Source organism: Gossypium hirsutum, chromosome A01 (assembly GCF_007990345.1).
Source record: "Gossypium hirsutum isolate 1008001.06 chromosome A01, Gossypium_hirsutum_v2.1, whole genome shotgun sequence".
Taxonomy (NCBI): Eukaryota; Viridiplantae; Streptophyta; class Magnoliopsida; order Malvales; family Malvaceae; genus Gossypium; species Gossypium hirsutum.
The window spans coordinates 109,022,815-109,042,555 of record NC_053424.1 but is presented as its reverse complement, the minus strand read 5'-3'; the positions used below and the strand labels follow the sequence as shown (position 1 = coordinate 109,042,555).

The 19,741-nt window shown below is 31.0% G+C and overlaps 2 protein-coding genes and 1 long non-coding RNA gene across 4 annotated transcripts; 1 reads left to right on the top strand and 2 right to left on the bottom strand.

The window, feature by feature from the left end:
- Positions 1-1,692: 1,692 nt before the first annotated feature.
- On the top strand, positions 1,693-4,139 carry LOC107925383 (probable flavin-containing monooxygenase 1). Of its 2 annotated transcripts, XM_016856044.2 has the most exons (5): positions 1,693-2,573; positions 2,652-2,889; positions 2,962-3,137; positions 3,230-3,588; positions 3,670-4,139. In XM_016856044.2, exons 1-5 carry the CDS (start codon positions 2,136-2,138, stop codon positions 4,010-4,012), a joined length of 1,554 nt encoding a protein of 517 aa, XP_016711533.2. In that variant the 5' UTR covers positions 1,693-2,135; the 3' UTR covers positions 4,013-4,139. The 2 variants fall into 2 exon arrangements, with proteins under 2 accessions (XP_016711533.2, XP_016711532.2); XM_016856043.2 differs by having other exon boundaries at positions 1,734-2,573; positions 2,652-3,137.
- A 1,313-nt stretch (positions 4,140-5,452) lies between these two features.
- On the bottom strand, positions 5,453-13,115 carry LOC121229180 (uncharacterized). Its single transcript, XR_005926865.1, has 3 exons — positions 13,029-13,115; positions 5,998-6,241; positions 5,453-5,766 (listed from the first exon to the last, which is right to left on the bottom strand). It is a non-coding gene; the product is annotated as an uncharacterized lncRNA (long non-coding RNA).
- Positions 13,116-15,249: 2,134 nt separating this feature from the next.
- Positions 15,250-17,276, bottom strand: LOC107925343 (lysM domain-containing GPI-anchored protein 2). Its single transcript, XM_016856006.2, has 3 exons — positions 16,424-17,276; positions 15,898-16,018; positions 15,250-15,801 (listed from the first exon to the last, which is right to left on the bottom strand). The coding sequence occupies exons 1-3, from the start codon at positions 17,091-17,093 to the stop codon at positions 15,507-15,509; spliced, it is 1,086 nt and encodes a 361-aa protein (XP_016711495.1). The 5' UTR covers positions 17,094-17,276; the 3' UTR covers positions 15,250-15,506.
- Positions 17,277-19,741: the final 2,465 nt, after the last annotated feature.

Below are 19,741 nucleotides of genomic sequence, written 5' to 3'. Positions count from 1 at the left end.
ACAGGAAGAAAAACATAACTAAGTTATCCGGATAAAATATGAAGCTCTTGTTAAAGCTAGAGCAACAAAGTAATTATTCCGGATGAAATATTAAGCTCTTATTGAAGTTAGAGCAACAAGATAATAATTCCGGATGAAGTATGAAGTAAGTTTGAGATTCAAAAACTTAGGAGTTGTAAACAAACGAACAGAAGCAAATGGGATGAAAAATTTAGAGAAGTATTTCATATTTCATCCGGGTAACATACATACTGTTGTTTGTTCCCACCCTTAATAGGTTTACATTTAAAATGGATAATTTGTATGTTTTAGACTCAGGGATTAAATTGAATAAAAGAAAAACTGTAGGGGCAATTTTATAAAAATGTCAAAAATGACCAAAATGAAGGAAATGAATTGTTTTATTATTTAAATTATAAAATTGAATGAAACTATTAATTTAGATCAAGATCGGGTGAAAACATGTTTTAGGGATTAAATTAAAAAGTGTTGAAATTGTGGAAAATTTTGTTATTTTATAGAATTTATGGGGTTTTATCAATATAGATAAGAATAATTAGGTTCAAAACAAGGATTTAATTACAAGAACTTTATTTTTCTTTGTCTAAAGATGAAATCGTCATTAATCAAAAGTTTAGGGTAAAATGGTAATTTTGCCTAGAGATTAATTGAATGTATTAGAATATGAAATAAATAAAAATGATGATCAAATTTATTTATAAAGATCTGGGTGGCTCAAATATGAGACTTGAATGTGAAAAAGAAAAAGTTTTCGGATTAGTAAAACTATAAATACGAATAAGCAATGAAGTAAGTTTGTGCAACTTGAATTGAGTTATTGAACGTTTAAATTTTACATTTATGTGACATGAATGTGAATTGAATGTTTAAATGTATGTTTTGGGCTTTAAGGGCCCAATAGAGGGATATTATGATTATTTTTAGAATATGAATAATAAATTATTCAGAATTATCTGAAAATGCTCAGTAAACTCTAATAATGCCTCGTACCCTATTCCGGCAACGGATACGGGTAGAAGGTGTTACAAGTCTAATTTTGTAATAGCATGCCATGACACATTGCATGGGAGTTAGGTTGATGTAAAATGAGGAAGTTTCTGGCAGTTTAATGATCTGCATTATCTGGTGGTTTATCAACACTTCTGTTTCAACAGTTCGACTGTACTGTAGTGGCTTGACCACATGTATTCGATCTAGCAATTTTAACTGCAAAATACTGATGGCTCTGTCCACAGTTATCTATTGGTGTGATCTGGCTGAACTAGTTCTGGGAAACTGTATTTTAGTGTATAGCGGAGTTGGGTAGAATGTTTTTGATAAATCTACATTCTGGTTTGTTGAAGAATATTACATCTGCATAAACATACATGCTCTATTCTGCACTATTCTTTTCTTTTCCATTCAGCATTGCTTTGCTCTGCTCTGTTCTGTTATGTTCTATTCGGTTCTATTTTGTTTGAATTGCGTTGTTCTGTTCTATTTTTCTTTGTTCTGTTCTATTACCTTGGTTGAAATCCCTATGATACTCCAGATCTTTCTATACTGGTTATACAATTGTTATCAAATGCTTGCATTACTACGATTTATATATTACGTTCTGTTTATTGTTATTTGAGTTTGGTTATACGTGGTGTTTGGTGACTCACACTTTGTCTTACTTTTATCTGTCAGGAAGACATCTGACTTAGTATTGGACGACGTGTGGGAGTTCGGATTGTTTTGCACTGAGATAACTACAATTTAATCCTTTGGATCATTTGTAATCCATTTTGAACTTGTTTTATTTTTCTTTTTATAATCTCGTCAGTCTCTGTCAAGTTTATCTAAATCGTCTAAAATGAATTTCTGGTTTTCAAAGTTAAAAACTCTAGAAAGAAATACATTTTTACTACGTTGGTGTAACTCGTCCAAATTTAGTTTAAACTTAAAAATTGAGTTTAGGGTTTTACAATTAAAGCAACTGTCAATTTATTATTTAATTCCTTCAAAATAACTGCACATAATATATATCATAATATATCTATTACTGCTATTGGTCTTATACAAAGAGATGTATAAATAGAGAGGCAAAGAAGAGTAGAGCATTATGAAGGTATCAGTGAGACAAGACGGCAATGGAGAGGAAGATAGGTATAGTTGGAGCAGGTGTAAGTGGCCTCCTTGCCTGTAAATACATCTTATCTAAAGGTTTCCATCCAATTGTTTTTGAATCCCAAAGCTCCATTGGAGGGGTTTGGACCAAAGCGCTTGAGACTACAAAGCTCCAAACTCCCAAGCCATTTTATCAGTTCTCTGATTTTGCTTGGCCATTATCTGTCACTGAATATTTTCCCGACAAACACGTGGTGTTGGATTATATTGAGGCCTATGCAAAGCACTTCCACTTGCTTAACCACATCAAATTCAACACCAAAGTTGCTGGTATTGAGTATGAAGGTTTCCAGGACGAAGAGATCCAGTCTTGGAGTTTATGGGGTGGCACTGGCGAGCCTTTCAGCTCCAGAGGCAAGTGGAAGCTCATTGTGGAAGACTTGAATACGCTTTCAACTGAGGTAGGTATTTACATGCATGTCACTCCATCATCCATGTCCATCCGGCATCCATCATCCATCAACTTTTTTTTTTTGCAGATATACCAAGTGGACTTTGTAATATTTTGTGTGGGACGGTTCAGTGGTCTGCCAAACATACCAGAATTCCCCCCAAACAAGGGTCCGGAAGCATTTCATGGTAAGGTCATACATTCCATGGAGTATGCAGCCATGGATGATGAAAAGGCTGCTGAATTCATCAAAGGCAAAAGAGTCATTGTTGTTGGGTTCCAGAAATCTGCTTTGGACATTGCAATGGAGTGCTGTGCAGCAAATGGTAAATACAATCTATTTAAACTAACTCTTAGAATTCATCCATATTTGTTTCTTCTTTCAATTTGGTTTGCAGGGGTAGAAAACCCATGTACAGTTTTATACAGGACAGCACACTGGCATCTCCCTGATTATTTTAAAAGGGGGTTTTCACTGGCATATATGTATTTTAATCGGTTCTCAGAGCTTATGGTTCATAAGCCTGGTGAAGGGTTTCTCCTCGGTCTCTTGGCCACTATTCTTACACCACTGGTAACAAAAACAATAACTCCGAATCAAATGGCATGCCATTTATTTTCTTTGCTCTTATACTTTTTTTTTTCTCTGGTGTGATTATTTGACAGAGATGGGCATATTCGAAATTTGTTGAAAGTGATATAAAAAGGAAGTTTCATTTGGCAAAGCATGGCATGATCCCAACACATAGCTTCCTCCATGAACTCAGTTCTTGCTTGACCTCAACAGTCCCAGAAAAATTCTATGACAAAGTTGAAGGTGGAGAAATTAAATTGAAAAAGGCCCCAAGTTTTAGTTTCTGTGACAATGGCGTTATGGTGGAAGATGAGACAGCACCTATAGAGGCAGAGGTGGTGATTTTGGCCACTGGATTCAAGGGAGAAAAAAAGCTCAAAGACATGTTCGTGTCCCAAACCTTTCAAAACTTCATAGCTGGATCCCCTGATACTGCAACCCCACTCTACAGGTCAACTTGAAAACTAATGATGATGATGTTGTTTTGTCGGTTCAAGATTTTCATAAAAGTATTGTCATGTTTTCGGAACAGGGAATGCATTCAGCCAAGGATACCTCAACTAGCTGTAATAGGATACTCTGAAAGTAATGCAAATTTGTATACCTCAGAGATAAGATGCCGATGGCTAGCTGAACTTCTTGACGGCACATTCAAGCTACCAAGCATTGAAGAGATGGAAAAGGATGTGAGAAAATGGGATGAATACTTGAAACAATATTCGGGTGGATACTATCGAAGAAAATGTATCGGTGCACTCCATGTCTGGTACAATGATCAACTGTGCAAAGATATGGGGTGGAACCCTAGGCGGAAAAAGGGACTGTTTGCTGAATTCTTTGAACCTTATGGTCCCTTGGATTATGTCCCTTCTTGAACCTGCCTTCTTTTAATCCATTAGATGCTGACCATTGTTACTTTCTTTACTCTTGCATGTACCAGTTCATCCTTTGTTTGTTTATAATATATGGATGAATCCAAATAAAAACAGTAGCTTTCCAGCATATGGTTCATTACTTGATCAACTTTTCTACAGTTAGCCATCTTTCACAGCAACATGATATCTTCAACTGAAATACATTATTAAATGTAATAGGCCATTTTTCTGTTTTCCAATTTACCCTATGTGGTTGGGGGGAATGGTTCAGTTCTGGATTTTATCATTTAATTTTGAGGAGGTTAATTAAAAAAATTAAATTGTTTGATAAAAAGATTGATAATCCTATCAAACATGTTCTTCTTGCTATATATGCTTTATTAATATTTTCTTATCAATATTTTTAAAAAAAATCGTGTCAATATATATATATTTGTTTGGTTCGAGTCGCGCTAGTCGCGTTGGTTGTTCGAGCTTTATCTTGTTACTGTAATTCACAAAAAAAGTAACATAATTTTATTAATTTTTTAAATATTATTTTTTTAATCGCAGTAATTAGCATAAAATAATATTTCTTATTTAAATTATTGATTATAATTAACATATATTAACTTAACAATTCAAATATTATAATATAAAAATTTCAAATAATAATAATTAAAACATTTTTAACCTATTCGGTATACAATACAATTTTATTTTATGCAAGTAATGGAAAGTAAGATTACTCGAAATAATAACTAATTAATATAATTAACTCTAATATTAATTATTCTTAGAATTCTATTTAATAACTCTACTTTACATCAATTAAATTAGCAAAACTTTTGTTTTAATAAAAATTTTTTAACTAATAATGATTAATTATAATTGTAATTATCACAGTTTTTTTCTTATATTCAATTAAAAACTCTCTTTTAAAATTAGCACAATTTTTTAACTAATAATTGTAATTTAAATTCTAATTGTTTTTAAATGGGTAATAAGTTCTATTAAATTATAATTGTTTTTAAATGTATAATTATCATAATTTTTATTTTATTTTAAAATTTTAACTAATAATTCAAAATTAAATATTATAATTATTTTTAAATATGAATTTAGTAATATGATGAAAAATAAAAGGTATTATTATCAATTCAAAAGGTTTTCCAAACTCGTGTTTTTATATATATTATAGATATAAATTATTTATGGTTTTTAATACACTTCCTAACTTCAATAGTTCCTTTTGAATTTCCTATCTTGTCTGATTTAAATTTGGATGAGTATTTGGCACACTAGTAGTGTACATTTTTAATTCTACAAGCAAACTTAAAAAATTGACATGTGTCTCTTTTTTTAAAATATATATATTTAGTAATTTACTATATGCCCCTATAATATACTTGTCAACCCCAACCCTCCTTGTGGAGTTTAAAAACTTTAGTGATAGTGTACCAAATATCTTTCCTTTAAATTTTATATGAGCTAGTATATATGAGTATGTCAAAGGAATATACTTATTCAGATACAAAACAAAACAAAAACAAGAGATTGCCATATTCAAGACAAGTAAAAAGTTGAGGGAGTGATTATTTGAGGAGAAATCTTTAAAATGTCATTTGTTGAGTAATCAATTAGACTTCAACAATGTCAAGTTATTGTCCCTTGATGGGGGTTTTGTCTCTTGTACTTCGCCAAGAACCAGCATGGCGTGAGAACATGCCCGATAGGCCTGGTTCACAGTGTTGAGAGCACTTTGGTTTGTGGATCTATAAAGCTCAAAGGAGAGGTGTCAGTATTATTAGAATTTAACAAGACTTCATGTCAAGAAATCAACCATCATTTCATACTTAACTCAAGCCATCAGTAGCTTTATATACAACAAAGAGTATCTTAGTAACTAATGTAACAGAATAATAGAAATTACTAATTGTATTGAACTGACTAACTAACAGTTGTTAGCTGATAAGTATAAGGAGTGAGAATAGTTATGAAGTTACCTGAGCGAGGGGAACTTGAACCACCAACTTGAGGTAAGTGAGGTTATATTTGCATAATTATACCACACCTTACATAAATACCTATTTTGTGGGTTTTATAGGTCCACCAACTAAGGCGCTCTTGACTTTGTGAGCCAAATCCCCTAGGTACCACTCACGACACATTAGCTCTAGGTAAAGCACGAGAGACAAAACCCCCGTTAAGGAGCAATAACTTGAAATTGTTGGGAGTTTGGTCGACTATCTGGAAACACAAAAATATACACACTTTTTCATGCCCTTTTTAACTCAAATTCATGTAGTTTTGGTAAAATTATTGTTGAAAAATATATAAATATTATAAAATAATTATTTTGTACGTAAATTATTAACATAATGAATCTTAGTTAACTTTATAATTAATTTTAATCATTTTCAACAGATTTGCACAAATGATGAAAATTGGCTCGACAGACATTGCTAGAAGCTCAAAATCGAAAAGTGATTTTTGAAGCATCAAAACGAATAAATTTTTCTGCTAAAGACAGTCCAAATTATGTGTATTAATTCTTAATATAATTAATTTTAATTTTAATCCAATTTAATTTGGATTAAATAAATTATTATTAATTAATTATGAAAAGTAGCCTAGTTGAGCTAAACCGAGAGAATCGAACCAACCAAGCTATGGGCAGCCCAAACTGTCCAGCATGCTGACCCAATCAGCTTGCTTGGATGATAAATTGGCTTGCAAAAAGGCCCTTGAAGACTTCGTCAAACTACAAACAAACCCCTCCTCTTTTAGTGCCTTTCTAGATTTGCCCTAGCCTTAATATAACAAGTTTGAAAACTTCGAACTTGCCACATTGTGGCCGGCCATGGGAGGACTCTTTGGCTGCTGATTTTGGCTATTTTTAGCAGTCATTTCACACTATAAAAACCCCCATTGGCTGCTCTTTTCAACACACCACAACATTCTCATCTCTTTACTTCTCTCTCAACTTTCTCTCTTTATTTCCCATCCATTTTCCTTTGTCCTCCTGCTGATTTCACCTCTTGAAAAAGTCATTCATCCATCATTTGGAGTAGCATTCAAGTGTTCATAGAAGCTTTGGTTCGACAAGAGCAAGTAAAGAAGGAAGAGTGGAGCAAACCTGTAATGACCCGAATTTTACCGTTACCGAAAAAGTGTATTTTTGGGTCTCTATTTCTGAAAAATAGATTCGTAAATATTTATTAAAAATATTTACGAAGTAAAATGAGTAGTTAATTAGAGTTTAATTAAGTGAATTTAATTTAATTAAGAGTAATTAAGAAAAAAGACTAAATTGAATAAGGGGTAAAAGTTAAATTATAGATTAAAAGAAAATAAAAAGGACTAAGAAGGAAATTATACAAAAAGTATAAATTGAGGCGGTGTACCGTGAAGAAAATCTAAGATTTTTTTTATGTTTAGTATATTATTATATTATTATATAATAAAGATACTTTATGTTTTAATTATATTATATTATATTATATAAACTAAAGAAGCAAATGAAAGGAAATAGAAACAGAATGGAACGAAACAGAGAGCAGGGGAGAAAAAAAAAGAAAGAAGGGAGAAAAGGGAAAATTAAAGGTTTGAAGCTTTAAGCTTTAATAGGTAAGTCAATCAAGCCCTTTTTACTTAATTTTTGATGTTTTAGAAGTTTTAGAACAAAGTTTTGATGAAATTAAGTTGATATTTTGAAAGTTATTAGATTTCTAGATATTGTCCATGTTAAATAAAATGATGAATTAAGGGCTAAATTGATAGAAATTCAAGTTAGAAATGATATAAGGATTGAATTGTAAAGTGATTCATAAGTTTTATGCTTTAAGGACTAAATTGAAAGAATTTTGAAATTATGGTTTTATGATGAAAATAGATAATTATGTTTAAGTTTGGTTAAAAATTGAGTAGAAATAAAGTATGAATTAAGATAGAAAAGTAAGTGAATTTAGTTAGAATTAAATTGAAATTAAAGTAAATCAACATTTTGTACTAAGACTATTTTGGACAGCAGCAGTAGTCTAAGTTTGAAAAATCACCAAAAATTGTAGAAATTTAATTAGAGGATGAATAAAATATGGAATTAAATATTATTGAGTCTAGTTTCTTATAGAAGAAACGATATAAGCAATTGAACTGTAAATTATGAGATATAACGAATTTTGTGAGACAAGGTCAGAATGAATTCGGGTTTCCCCTATTCTGACTTTGGAAAATCACCAAAAATTGAAGAAACATAATTAGAGGCTTAAAGTTATGTGTTTAGAATCCATAATGAGTCTATTTTCAGGAGAAATCAACGGGAATATTATCCGAGTTCTGTACTATGAGATAATTAATTTTTAGTGAAGAAGGGACGAAACTGTCAGACAGCAGAATAGGGGTGAATTTAAAGAATAAACTGTACTTAATGGCTAAACCAAAAATTCTGAAAATTTCATTGTAAGAAGATTTGTGAGTCTAGTTTCAGGAAAAATTAGCAGATCTTAATTTAGAATTCTGTAACTCAAGATATGAATTAGTAATGTATTAATGATTATGAATTGTATTAATTTAGTAGTCAATGTGGTACCGGAAATCTCGGCTAAGAAAGGACAAGACAAAGTCAACGGGAGTTAGCTCGAAAATTACGGTTTGTATTTCTATAATCCAAACTTAGTTATTATTTGTTATATTTATATACATATGGCAATTGTTAGTGTTAGAATTATGATGTTTTACAATTGGAATGGATTGATTTTGGTATGCGATGAATTTATTGAATTTATATTGATTGAAATTATTTTGATTGAATTTATATTGATTGAATTATATAATATACATGATTTATGTAGAAATTTGAATATTGAATGAATGTTATATTGAAAAATATATTGATTGGAAATATGAGGAAATTGATATGAATATATGAGACTATGATATCTGAATATTTATTGAAAAGTGAATTGAATTGTATTGAATTATGAATTAATGTGAATAATTGAAATATATTGTTGAATTGAATGAAATTGTATGAATTGTGAAAATGGGTGAATATACGTGATTATCAGAATGGTATATTGATGAAAGAATTATTAAATTGAGAAAGTGAATGAAATACCCTATTAACTAGTCGGGCTGAGTCGGATATAATTGGCATGCCATAGGATCTGGAAGTATACGGGATTTGCCGGCTTTATCGATCAGGCACTTTATGTGTTGTATTTCAGGCACCTCATGTGTCGTATCAAGCACCTCGTGTGTCGTATCAGACACCTCGTGTGTCGTTTTAGGCACTTTATGTGTCGTATACTGATAAGGTACTATGTACCATTTTAGGCACAATGTGTCGTACTGGTGTGTTTGGGTTGGAATTCATGTATCCGTCAAAGTCCGGGTTTGTTAATAGGGGTAAATAAGTGAAAGATAAATCGAATAAATTTGATTGATCAAGCTATTGAAATGAAACGAGAAATTGAATTGAGAATTGAAAATTTTGATATGAAATTGAAAATATGAACCAAAGGTTCATGAAATGATTGGAGTTCGAATTGATGATATATGATGCCACTTGATGAATTGAAATGTGATTTGAGATATATGAATCGTATGTATATACTGAAAGCTATCAGGGATAGTAAGTTGATATGATATAAATGAAATTGACTGTTATTGAAATGAATTAAAATGGAATATGATTGATAAGTGTATAGTTGAATATAGTTTAATGATATTGAATTGTGAATAAATTGAGGAAAGCTATACCGAATAGTAAGTGAAAGAACGGAGTAAATAGTAATGGATTTATTTAAGAATTGAACAATTATGTTATTGTGTTTATTATATGAACTGTATAAAATTTATATGGTAAGTAGTTGAAATTTATCGATGAATAAATAATTGCATAATTGTAATTGTTATCATGATCTTAAGTATTTGTTATATTATTAAATGTTAAGATTATAGAAATACCACTGAGTATACCATACTCAGCGTACGGTTTGTTTCTGTGCGCAGGTTAAGTAAAGATAGTACGTTGAATCAGTATCCCAGGACGATCCCGAATTCATTAAGGTAAAATATGTTAAGTATTGATAATGGCATGTACCCAAGATGTTTAATGAGAGTCATTTAGGTTGTAAAAGTATTGATGAAATGAGTAAATTATGGTTGGCAACGGTATGTAATATGAATTTTGAAATTTACTAAAAATTCATAGTGATTCTAAATTAGTCCCGAATTGAAATTACTGTTCATATTGGACCGCGAGGGCCCATTAAAGGGACGACATCTTAAAACTAGGATGTGTGTGAATATTTATTTTAATTAATGACCGGAATTGGACTGTACTGACTGGTAATGTCTCGTAACCCTGTTCCGGTGATGGTATAGGGTTAGGGGACGTTACAAAACCAGTCAAGCCACGGTGAAACACCGGATTTGCTTCTTGTTCCTTATCCTTTTTAATTCTGTTGTTGTTATATTGAACATGTCCATGAATATTTGTGATGTTGATATGTTTAATTTAATTAATATGGGTTAAATTTAATTCGTGTTAGGTTGATTGCATTTCATCTTCTTAATTTATTAAAATTATATTTGTGTTGTTATAGGCCTCGGTAAGATGTTTGATTAAGTAAAACCATGACTAAGTTATTCTTACATTACAATTGTAAGGTAACAAATTGTAACACCCCTTACCCGTATCCAACACCGGAATAGGGTACAAGGCATTACCAAAACACATACACTTGTAAACGTATTTAACCGAGTTATAAAATTTCATCAAAATTAAAACTTTCAAAATAATTAACATGTTTCTATAACTTTTCACAATATATCCTCAAAATATTATAATCATAATAATTAGGGCCTACCAGACCCGATACATACTCATGCAATTTAATGCTTCATTTCCATTTCATTCAATTCGCAATTTCTCATGCTCATAATTTAAATCATATCACTAGCAATTTCCATTTAATTCACGTACAATTCAATGACATCAAATTCAAAACTAATACGTATTTACCATTTAACTCAATGTTTATTGATTATACCATTCAATAACACATTTATGAAATTCTCAATTTAGCAATGAAAATATCACTTTAGTTTGAATAACAACATCGTCCTGATATAAATACACTACCACTTATCCATTTACTTTAATTCTTTTGGGCCCATTTGTCACTTACCATCCTTAATCAAATTAGGGAACGGTCACGGAAAATTGAGTACTTCACTTTCACTTTGCCATAGTATAACTATGGTCTTACGTATGATCACTTATCACTTGTCCCTGATCAGATAAGTGTAGCCACCTATCACTTTGTTTCTTGATCAGATAAGTGTAGCCACTTATCACTTTGTCTCTTGATCAGATAAGTGTAGCCACCTATCACTTTGTTTCTTGATCAGATAAGTGTAGTCACTTATCACTTTGTCTCTTGATCAGATAAGTGTAGCTAAAGCTATCACTTATCACTTTGTCTCTTGATCAGATAAGTATAGCCGAAGCTATCACTTATCACTTTTCACTTGTCACTTGATCAGATAAGTGTAGCCGAAGCTATCACTTATCACTTTGTCACTTGATCAGATAAGTATAGCCGAAGCTATTACTTATCACTTTCCACTTGTCACTTGATCAGATAAGTGTAGCTAAAGCTACCACTTATCACTTTGTCACTTGATCAGAAGTACTCAAATCCGGCGTTCCGCACAATTTGATCATTTATTCATATATCAGGCTTACCAACATGTGTTAATTCATAAACCATTCATGGTATTATTTCATGCCAAATCATATACTGAATATACCATACACACATACTATGAAACTTTATTTTCACACATGAGCTTAAACCATGACCAATAATGCACAAAAATAAGCATCATTCATATTTCATCGTTTATGAGTTATAATCAAACATATGACCATTTATACACGAATCATTCATATATTTCCCAATTTTCCTCCTCCTCCTCTCCATTCCACATCCTTAATGTGTATAACACACTTAAACAACATTAACCATAATTTCAATATTCACTAACATGTATGTTCAAAGCTGTTTATCCGAGTCAGAGTCACTAAATTATTTTTATCCGGAGCTACAGAGCTCCAAATTAAGATCCGTTAATTTTCCCTGAAACTAGACTCACATATCTTCATACCATAAAAATTTCATAATTTTTGGTTCAGCCAAATAGTACAGTTTATTCTCTAAAGTTTCCCCTGTTTCGCTGTCTGACAGTTCCGACCACTCTTCACTAAAAATTAATTATCTCATTGTACAGAATTCAGATGATGTTTTAGCTTGTTTCTTCTAAAAATAGACTCATTAAGGATTCTAACCATATAAACTATAACTCATAATCATTTTTGTACAATTTTTAATGATTTTCCAAAGTCAGAACAGGGGAACCCGAATTCATTCTGACCTTGTCTCACAAAATCTATTATATCTCATGATTTACAATTCCATTGCTCACATCATTTCTTTTATAAGAAACTAGACTCAATAAGATTTAGTTTCATATTTTATTCATCCTCTAATTCAATCTCTACAATTTTTGGTGATTTTTCAAAGTTACACTACTGCTGCTGTCCAAAACTGCTTTAGTGCAAAATGTTGATTTCCATTTTGCCCCAAATTTCACAGTTTATACAATTCGGTCCTTTCTCAATTAACCCCTCAATTAATCTAATTTTCTCAATTAGTACTTTACTAGACATTATAAGTTGTTACACAACTATTGAAATTCAAAATTTCCACATATAACTCTATCTTCAAACTCTTTTACTATTAGGTCCCAAACATTCACTTTCTATTCAATTCTTTCAATAAAATCAGCATATGAATAATTTAAAGCTCTAATTTCATGCTAAATCATCATATACTTCCAGCACATATTCATATCAACTTTCAACTTCTTTCATAAAATCAAAAACTAATGGATTTAACAAGTGGGCCTAGTTGTAAAAGTCATAAAAATACAAAAATTTCAAGAAATAGTCAAGAATTGAACTTACTTGTAATAAAAATATGAAGAACCAGCTTGAAGAAGCCCTTCCATGGTGTTTTAGCTGATGAGAATTCAGAAAAATGAAGAGAAATCTAGATAATTCCACTTGGGTCCTAACTTTATTAAGCAAAATTTGCAATTTTCCAATTTTGCCCTTAATTCTCCTTACTTTCTTGCTGATTTCATGCCTCTGCCGTCCAGCCCAAATAGACCTTGGGTCTATTTGCCTTTTAAGCCCTCTTCCTTTTATCATTTAAGCTATTTAATCATTTCCCAAAATTTTGCATTTGTTACAATTTAGTCCTTTTTGTTCAATTAATTATCGGAACTTTAAAATTTCTTAACGAAACTTTAATACTAACTTTTTAACACTCCATAAATATTTATAAAAATATTTATGGCTCAGTTTAAAATCCTCGAGGTCTTGATACCTCATTTCGATTCTAATTATTTTAATATTTATTTATAGTGCACTATTCACTATTTCAAAAATTTTCCTAACTTCATATTTAACTTATACTTACTAAATTAATAATATTTTCTACCCATTTGTCGAATTTAGTGATCTCGAATCACCGTTCCGACACCTCTGAAAATTCAAGCCATTACATTTTTTTTCGTCGGATTTGTGGTCCCGAAACCACTGTTCCGACTAAGCCTAAGATCGGGCTATTACACTAATGAATTAATTATTTAAACGGATTGAAATTGTAATTAATTGACACGATACTCAATCAGTGCATGTTTAATCATCTAAGGTAGCTGAGGGTTAAATCAGTATCGAGCGATAGATTTGCCTTGCATAACTTGCAAGATTATTGTGATTAAATTGTTTCAAGGTAGAAATACACTGTTACCTCACGTAATCTTTTATATGCTTATGAAATTGAATTAGTTGTTTGAATTGGTATAGAAATATATACAAGAGATTATTTTAATTTCAAAAGTATGTATGTGCATTAACACATTTGCTTATTAAAATTTGTTTAATCAGTTGAATTGACATAGAGATATAGTCAAGAGATGAATGGATTTTGGTAAGTAAATATGTTCATAAGTTAGCAAATTACCGAGTTGCTGTAAAATTATTCATAACAACATAAACATGAGTTTAATAAATCTAAGTTAACAAATGTAATTAATCTAATACAATTATGTCATCTTGATTAAAATCATCTTTTGAAATTGTGCATTGAAACTTTTATTTTATTTTTATTTAATTTACTTTGTTAAAATCCTAGTTTTTAATCACCCTCTCAAATCAAAATATTTTTCTTCACCAAAGTGTTTTTAAATTGCATTGATAAATATTTTTTTTCACAGTTCCTGTGGGTACTATAACTCGACATTTACTTATCACTTAGTCACCAAAAAAAAAATTAAATTATAGTACTAAAATAATCCTTAAATATTTGTATGATATATTAAAATAATATCTATATAAATATAATAATTTTTATATATAGTAACATTGCATTAAGATTTTTAAATATTAAATATCATTTATTTAAAATCACTTAAAATTATTATTTCGGTAATTATATTTTATTAGTTTATAATATTATTTTTAATAAATTTTTTATAAGATTATATTAAAATTTTAAAACTTGCCATATTAGTTGTCATTTTGCTTATAAATATAATTTATCTCTAAAAAACCAATAAATATATTTATTTAAAATTTATAAGATATTAATAATATAAAAAAATATTTTTAACTAAGGATAAATATGATATTTTCAATCTATTTCTTACCCATGTAATACTATTATTCAACTCAACTATTATATATAATAAGTTTTGTCACATCCGTGTGTGAACAAAAATATTTTACGATTAAAATATTTTCTTTCAAAATTTATTTAATAACGAATATAAAAGAAGTGGTAATAAATTTATATTTTAATATTTCTATTTGATTTTTGAGTTCATAATTTTAAATTCTTTTTATTTTAAGATGACATAAAGAAACAAGATATTTCTATATATAATTTTATAATTGAATTAATAAACTCGCTTAAATAATAGTAAATATAATATAGAAAACATAGTCAATTGAATCAACTATGTAAATACTTAATACATTTCAATCCCCTTTTCTATTACTACTCTACTCTATTGTAGCACCCCAAAGCAAAAGGTGAAAAGGGCAAGTAGTAGAAGGATGGAGAAGAATATATAGACAAACTGTAATATGTGAATATGATGTATCAAGAAAGAAAATCCTATTTGAATATGAAAGCAGAGTTTGGGTTTGGGTTGAAATAAATAATGAAAAACGTTCTGCTTTACATCACAATAATTGCTGATAAAAACACAATAATCATCAAAATCTGATTAATCCAAAGGATAAACTAACCAGAAAACAACGTAAGCATCAAAGTAAAAGAAGAAAAAATTAAAAGCTTTTTGGCTAACTGATGGGGACCATGTAGAAAATAGCCATAAGTCTTTTGTTTTTGAGAATCTGGTAGCCCACTGAAGTCTAGATTGTTTCAAGCATTACTAGATGGAGACAAAACAAGACCGATATGATAACAATGTCCCATTTCAAACTGATTCTTGACACATCATTGCTTGGAGTCGATGTTGTACAAGATGAATCTTGGACCAGGGTAGTGAAGATGGTTGAGTTGTTAAAGCCAGCATAGGAACATGTGGTTCTATTGCAACCCGAGGTGGTGACATTGCCAAGCGATAAACCTTGAGAACCTTCACATTGCATTGATGGGCATCTTTCCCATCTCGATGGTCTGTTCTGGGAAGGTTCACAGTGTAATCTGACCAAACCAGTATCAGATTCTAATTCAATTAGCATATTGAAAACCCCAAAATTTCCTTAAAAAATAGCAAGGCGTTTAAACATATATACTCACGTCCAGTTGTTAGCAGCTTCGCAGGTGCATCTCACACAGCCGTTTGCAGTGAAGACGTATGTGCCATTAGCAGCGAGTAGAGGAAAGTCCAATGAGTCACTTCTTACTGATGAGTTACAGGCTGTAGAAAAATTAATAAAAATTAGTCAAATTAATCTAAAATTAATCTCACTTTCAAAGGTTGGACCACAAATCACGAATTCATTGAATCATGAATGGTAATAATAATTTTCCTCCATCCACACCCACCCACTCATTAAGCCCAAACACCCAACCCATTTAACAGCAAGAACAGAGCATTGGGAAACAAACATATTGGAAGGCAAAACATCCATCATACCATGAAATCAGACATTTACAAGTGGGTCCCACAGATTGAAGAGAAAACAAGTGGTGGTCAACCCATCCCATCATAATGATTTGACAAGACTATTGATTATTTCAATGGTTAAAATAATTTCCTTTAAAAAAAAAAACTACTACAGCTTTTTTGTTTTAGCAGAGGGGTAAAACGAAATTATTATACCTTTAAGAGGAACATCAATGGGTTGCTCAGCTTTTAACTGATTCTGGGCGGTGATAGTGATACCATTAATCCGAGCTAAAGTTGCCTCATCGGTTCCAAACTCCTGAGCAATCTCTAGCAAAGTACTGTTAGGTTCCACCACGTGTGCGTAATGCACCACTTTCTGACCGTCAACGTCATCGCAGCTACACGGCAACGGGATTTGCAGAGTGTCCCCAACAACTATCAAATCGGGATTCGAAATGTTGTTGGCAGCTGCAATTTGCGGGAACAGCACTAATTGCGAGAACACCTCGGCCGCTATGTGGTAAAGCTCGTCCCCTGGTTGAATCGTGTATGTGGGACCGCCGCTGGAAGTCCCGGTTCCGTTGTAACAAACACAATTGATGGGGACTCTGATGAGTTGTCGTGCAGCTATGGTGCGGTTGCGCGGAGTGGAAAGCGGCAAGTCGTTGGCTCCGAGGAGACTCTGGAAGCTCGTGACGTTGAAAAGCGAATGGATAGCGCCAAGGTTGGTGTTGTTGACGGTGATGTACCCGACAAGTGCACGGCATGAACTCGGGGAGCTACATCTGAATTCTTGAGCAGTGCACTGATCCAGGGTGAGAGCTAAGAGCAACCCAAGAATTATAACAAACAGTTTAGAGAACCCCATTTTTCTTTTTCGCATGCAGATTGAAGAAAACCTGGGAAAAATATTTGATGTTCAGAGAAAAATTAAACAAAGCATGTGAATGACTTGGAACTTTGTCTTAGTTTATATATATATTTAAAAATGTATTATGGTTATCGTGCTGCTTACAAGTCGTATTTTATGTATATGAGAAAAGGATATAAGTTAACTCCGTAGCCGCCATTGGAGTATTGACGCCGTTATTATATTAACCAGTCAACGCGTTTTCATAATGCTATATTATCAGCCATGGAGGGCATAACGCTCCTTTCTATAATTCGCGGCATTTTGAAAACTTTTATTAATCAGTCAACAACAGATCGAAGTTTCCAGGAACCAATCAGCGTGTCCCGCAAAACGCCAAAGGGGGCAAAGCTTGGAATACCAGTTAGTACCAATACCTTAAGGTATACGTAACCTTGTGTTCCCATTTGTCAAATCACATATTTAGCAAAGCTTTGTAACCTTTGTTGTGTGCAAGTAGACAAAGGGAGTTCTACAAACAAGCTCTGCAATTTTAAACTTGAAAAGCATTAATAAAAGTCGATAATGAACACTCGAAGGCATAAATGTATTAGGTACTAGGCAGGGCAGTCCATGGTCCATGCTTCTTTTTTCTTATTGAATTTTTATTAGGTATTTAGAGAACAGATTTTAAACTTTAGTCTTAAATTTTAAAATTTAAAAAAAAAAATTAAGTCTCTAATAAAATATCATATTTAATTTGGTACTTTGAATTTTAAATTGCGATCAATTAAGTTTTTAAAATATATTTTTCCTTAAATTTTCTAGTGATTCCTTAAATAATGACAAGATAAATTATCTCACACTTAACCTAGAAAAATGATGACATAGTAGATAATATTACAACTTACGTAAACTACTTAGTTGGTCACTCACATTTTAGGGTGTAATCATTTGCAATTTCGTCACTTAATTTTTAGGGTATTTTCATTTTAATCATTCAATCGCTAAATCTCTAATTGCGCTTAACTAAACACGCTACAAAACCTGTTTTTTTTTCAACACATTTCACAATAAAAGATCTATAATAATAAAAGATTTAATTTTTCTATTTTCTTGACATGGTAAATAATGTGGCTTTGCTAGGTCTAGCAACTATTACTGGCGTGGATCGTCGCGCTAGCACCGTTAACAAGTATGTCTACAATGTATCGGTCAAAAATAGAAAATGTTAGTCAAAGAGTTTAATTGATACAATTTAAAAATTTGACAACTTGATTAAATTTTCATAACCTGGTTTAATTGATTATTTCAAGGAATTTTTTACCCATTATGATTTCTTGATTGTTAAGTAACTTCAAAATTATATTTTTCAATCTTTTTCATAGTATTTGATTTTTATAAATCCAATGGGATCTATATTGTATATTTTTCTTATTATTTCTAATAATAATATTATTTTAATATGACATATTAAAAGTCTCCAAAATTTTAAGATAAAAAAACATTCCCTTTTCAAATTTCTAATCCAAAGAAATTAGTGAAATTATTTTAATATTTTTTTTGAGAAAATAGTTAAAATGGTTCTTGAGGAGCTGCAGCATGAAATCAAGACGTTATTAAAAGAGGATACTCATTTGAGTATTTTTGAATAATCAATTAGTAATTAATATATTTTCTTATAACTTGACCTATGTTTTTTTCTACCCAAAAAAAACATGAATTTGTCTAATGGAACAATTACGAAAACTAAGTTGAATTCTTAGTTGAAGAATTCATTTTTGGATGAGGCCCATTATCACCCTCATCTTCAAAACTGCATTTTTAACCTGTAACAAAACCTACACTTTTGGAAATTCTCAATTTCAAAACTTTTTTTTTTTTTACAATTTTTATCTTTTAGTAACTTTTTTATGATGATTAAACTTGTTGATGAGCTGGGCCGGGTAAGTTCATCTGAAAAGTGAGAGGGTTTGGATAAAAGTATAGATTTGAAAAATGGGATGGGACAAAAAAATAAAACCTGTTTTCTAAATGGATTAGGCCTCGAATAAACTTTTTTTTTGGCTTGGGCCTAACCCAAATTTGCAAAAAAGTTTGCTGCTTTTTTTATTACTACTGTCATTATTTTGCTATCATTTTGTTATTATATTATTACAATTTTGTTGTTATTGTTTGGATATTGTATAACTCTTATTTTATTATTAATTTTGCTACTATTTTAGATGTATTTGCTTGTTAAGTTGCACACTTGCAGTACTTATCTTAGTGATATTCAAGTATATTTTTTTTCTCATTTGTTGGGAAACATTTATTTTAATGTTTTTATTGTATTTGAATTTTGATGTATTATATTTTTTAAATTTATTTTTATATAAAAATAATATAAAAACTTTTAATACGGGCAAGCCAAGCTATGTTCGAGTTTTGGCATTTTTTATCTGGGTGGACTTGGACAAAATTTTAGGCCCATTTTCTAATCGGGCCAAGCCTAAATCTTTTACGTGACCCGATGCGAACCCGACTCATGAACAACTCTAATGGTGATCATTGAAGACATTTTCAATTTGATAACTTTTCCTTTTTTGTGCATAAAAGGTGGTATATAGCTAATTTTTAGGAATGCTGTTTCAATATTAGGATTTATCAACTTTTGAGGGGTCAAATTAGAAGTATTTTAG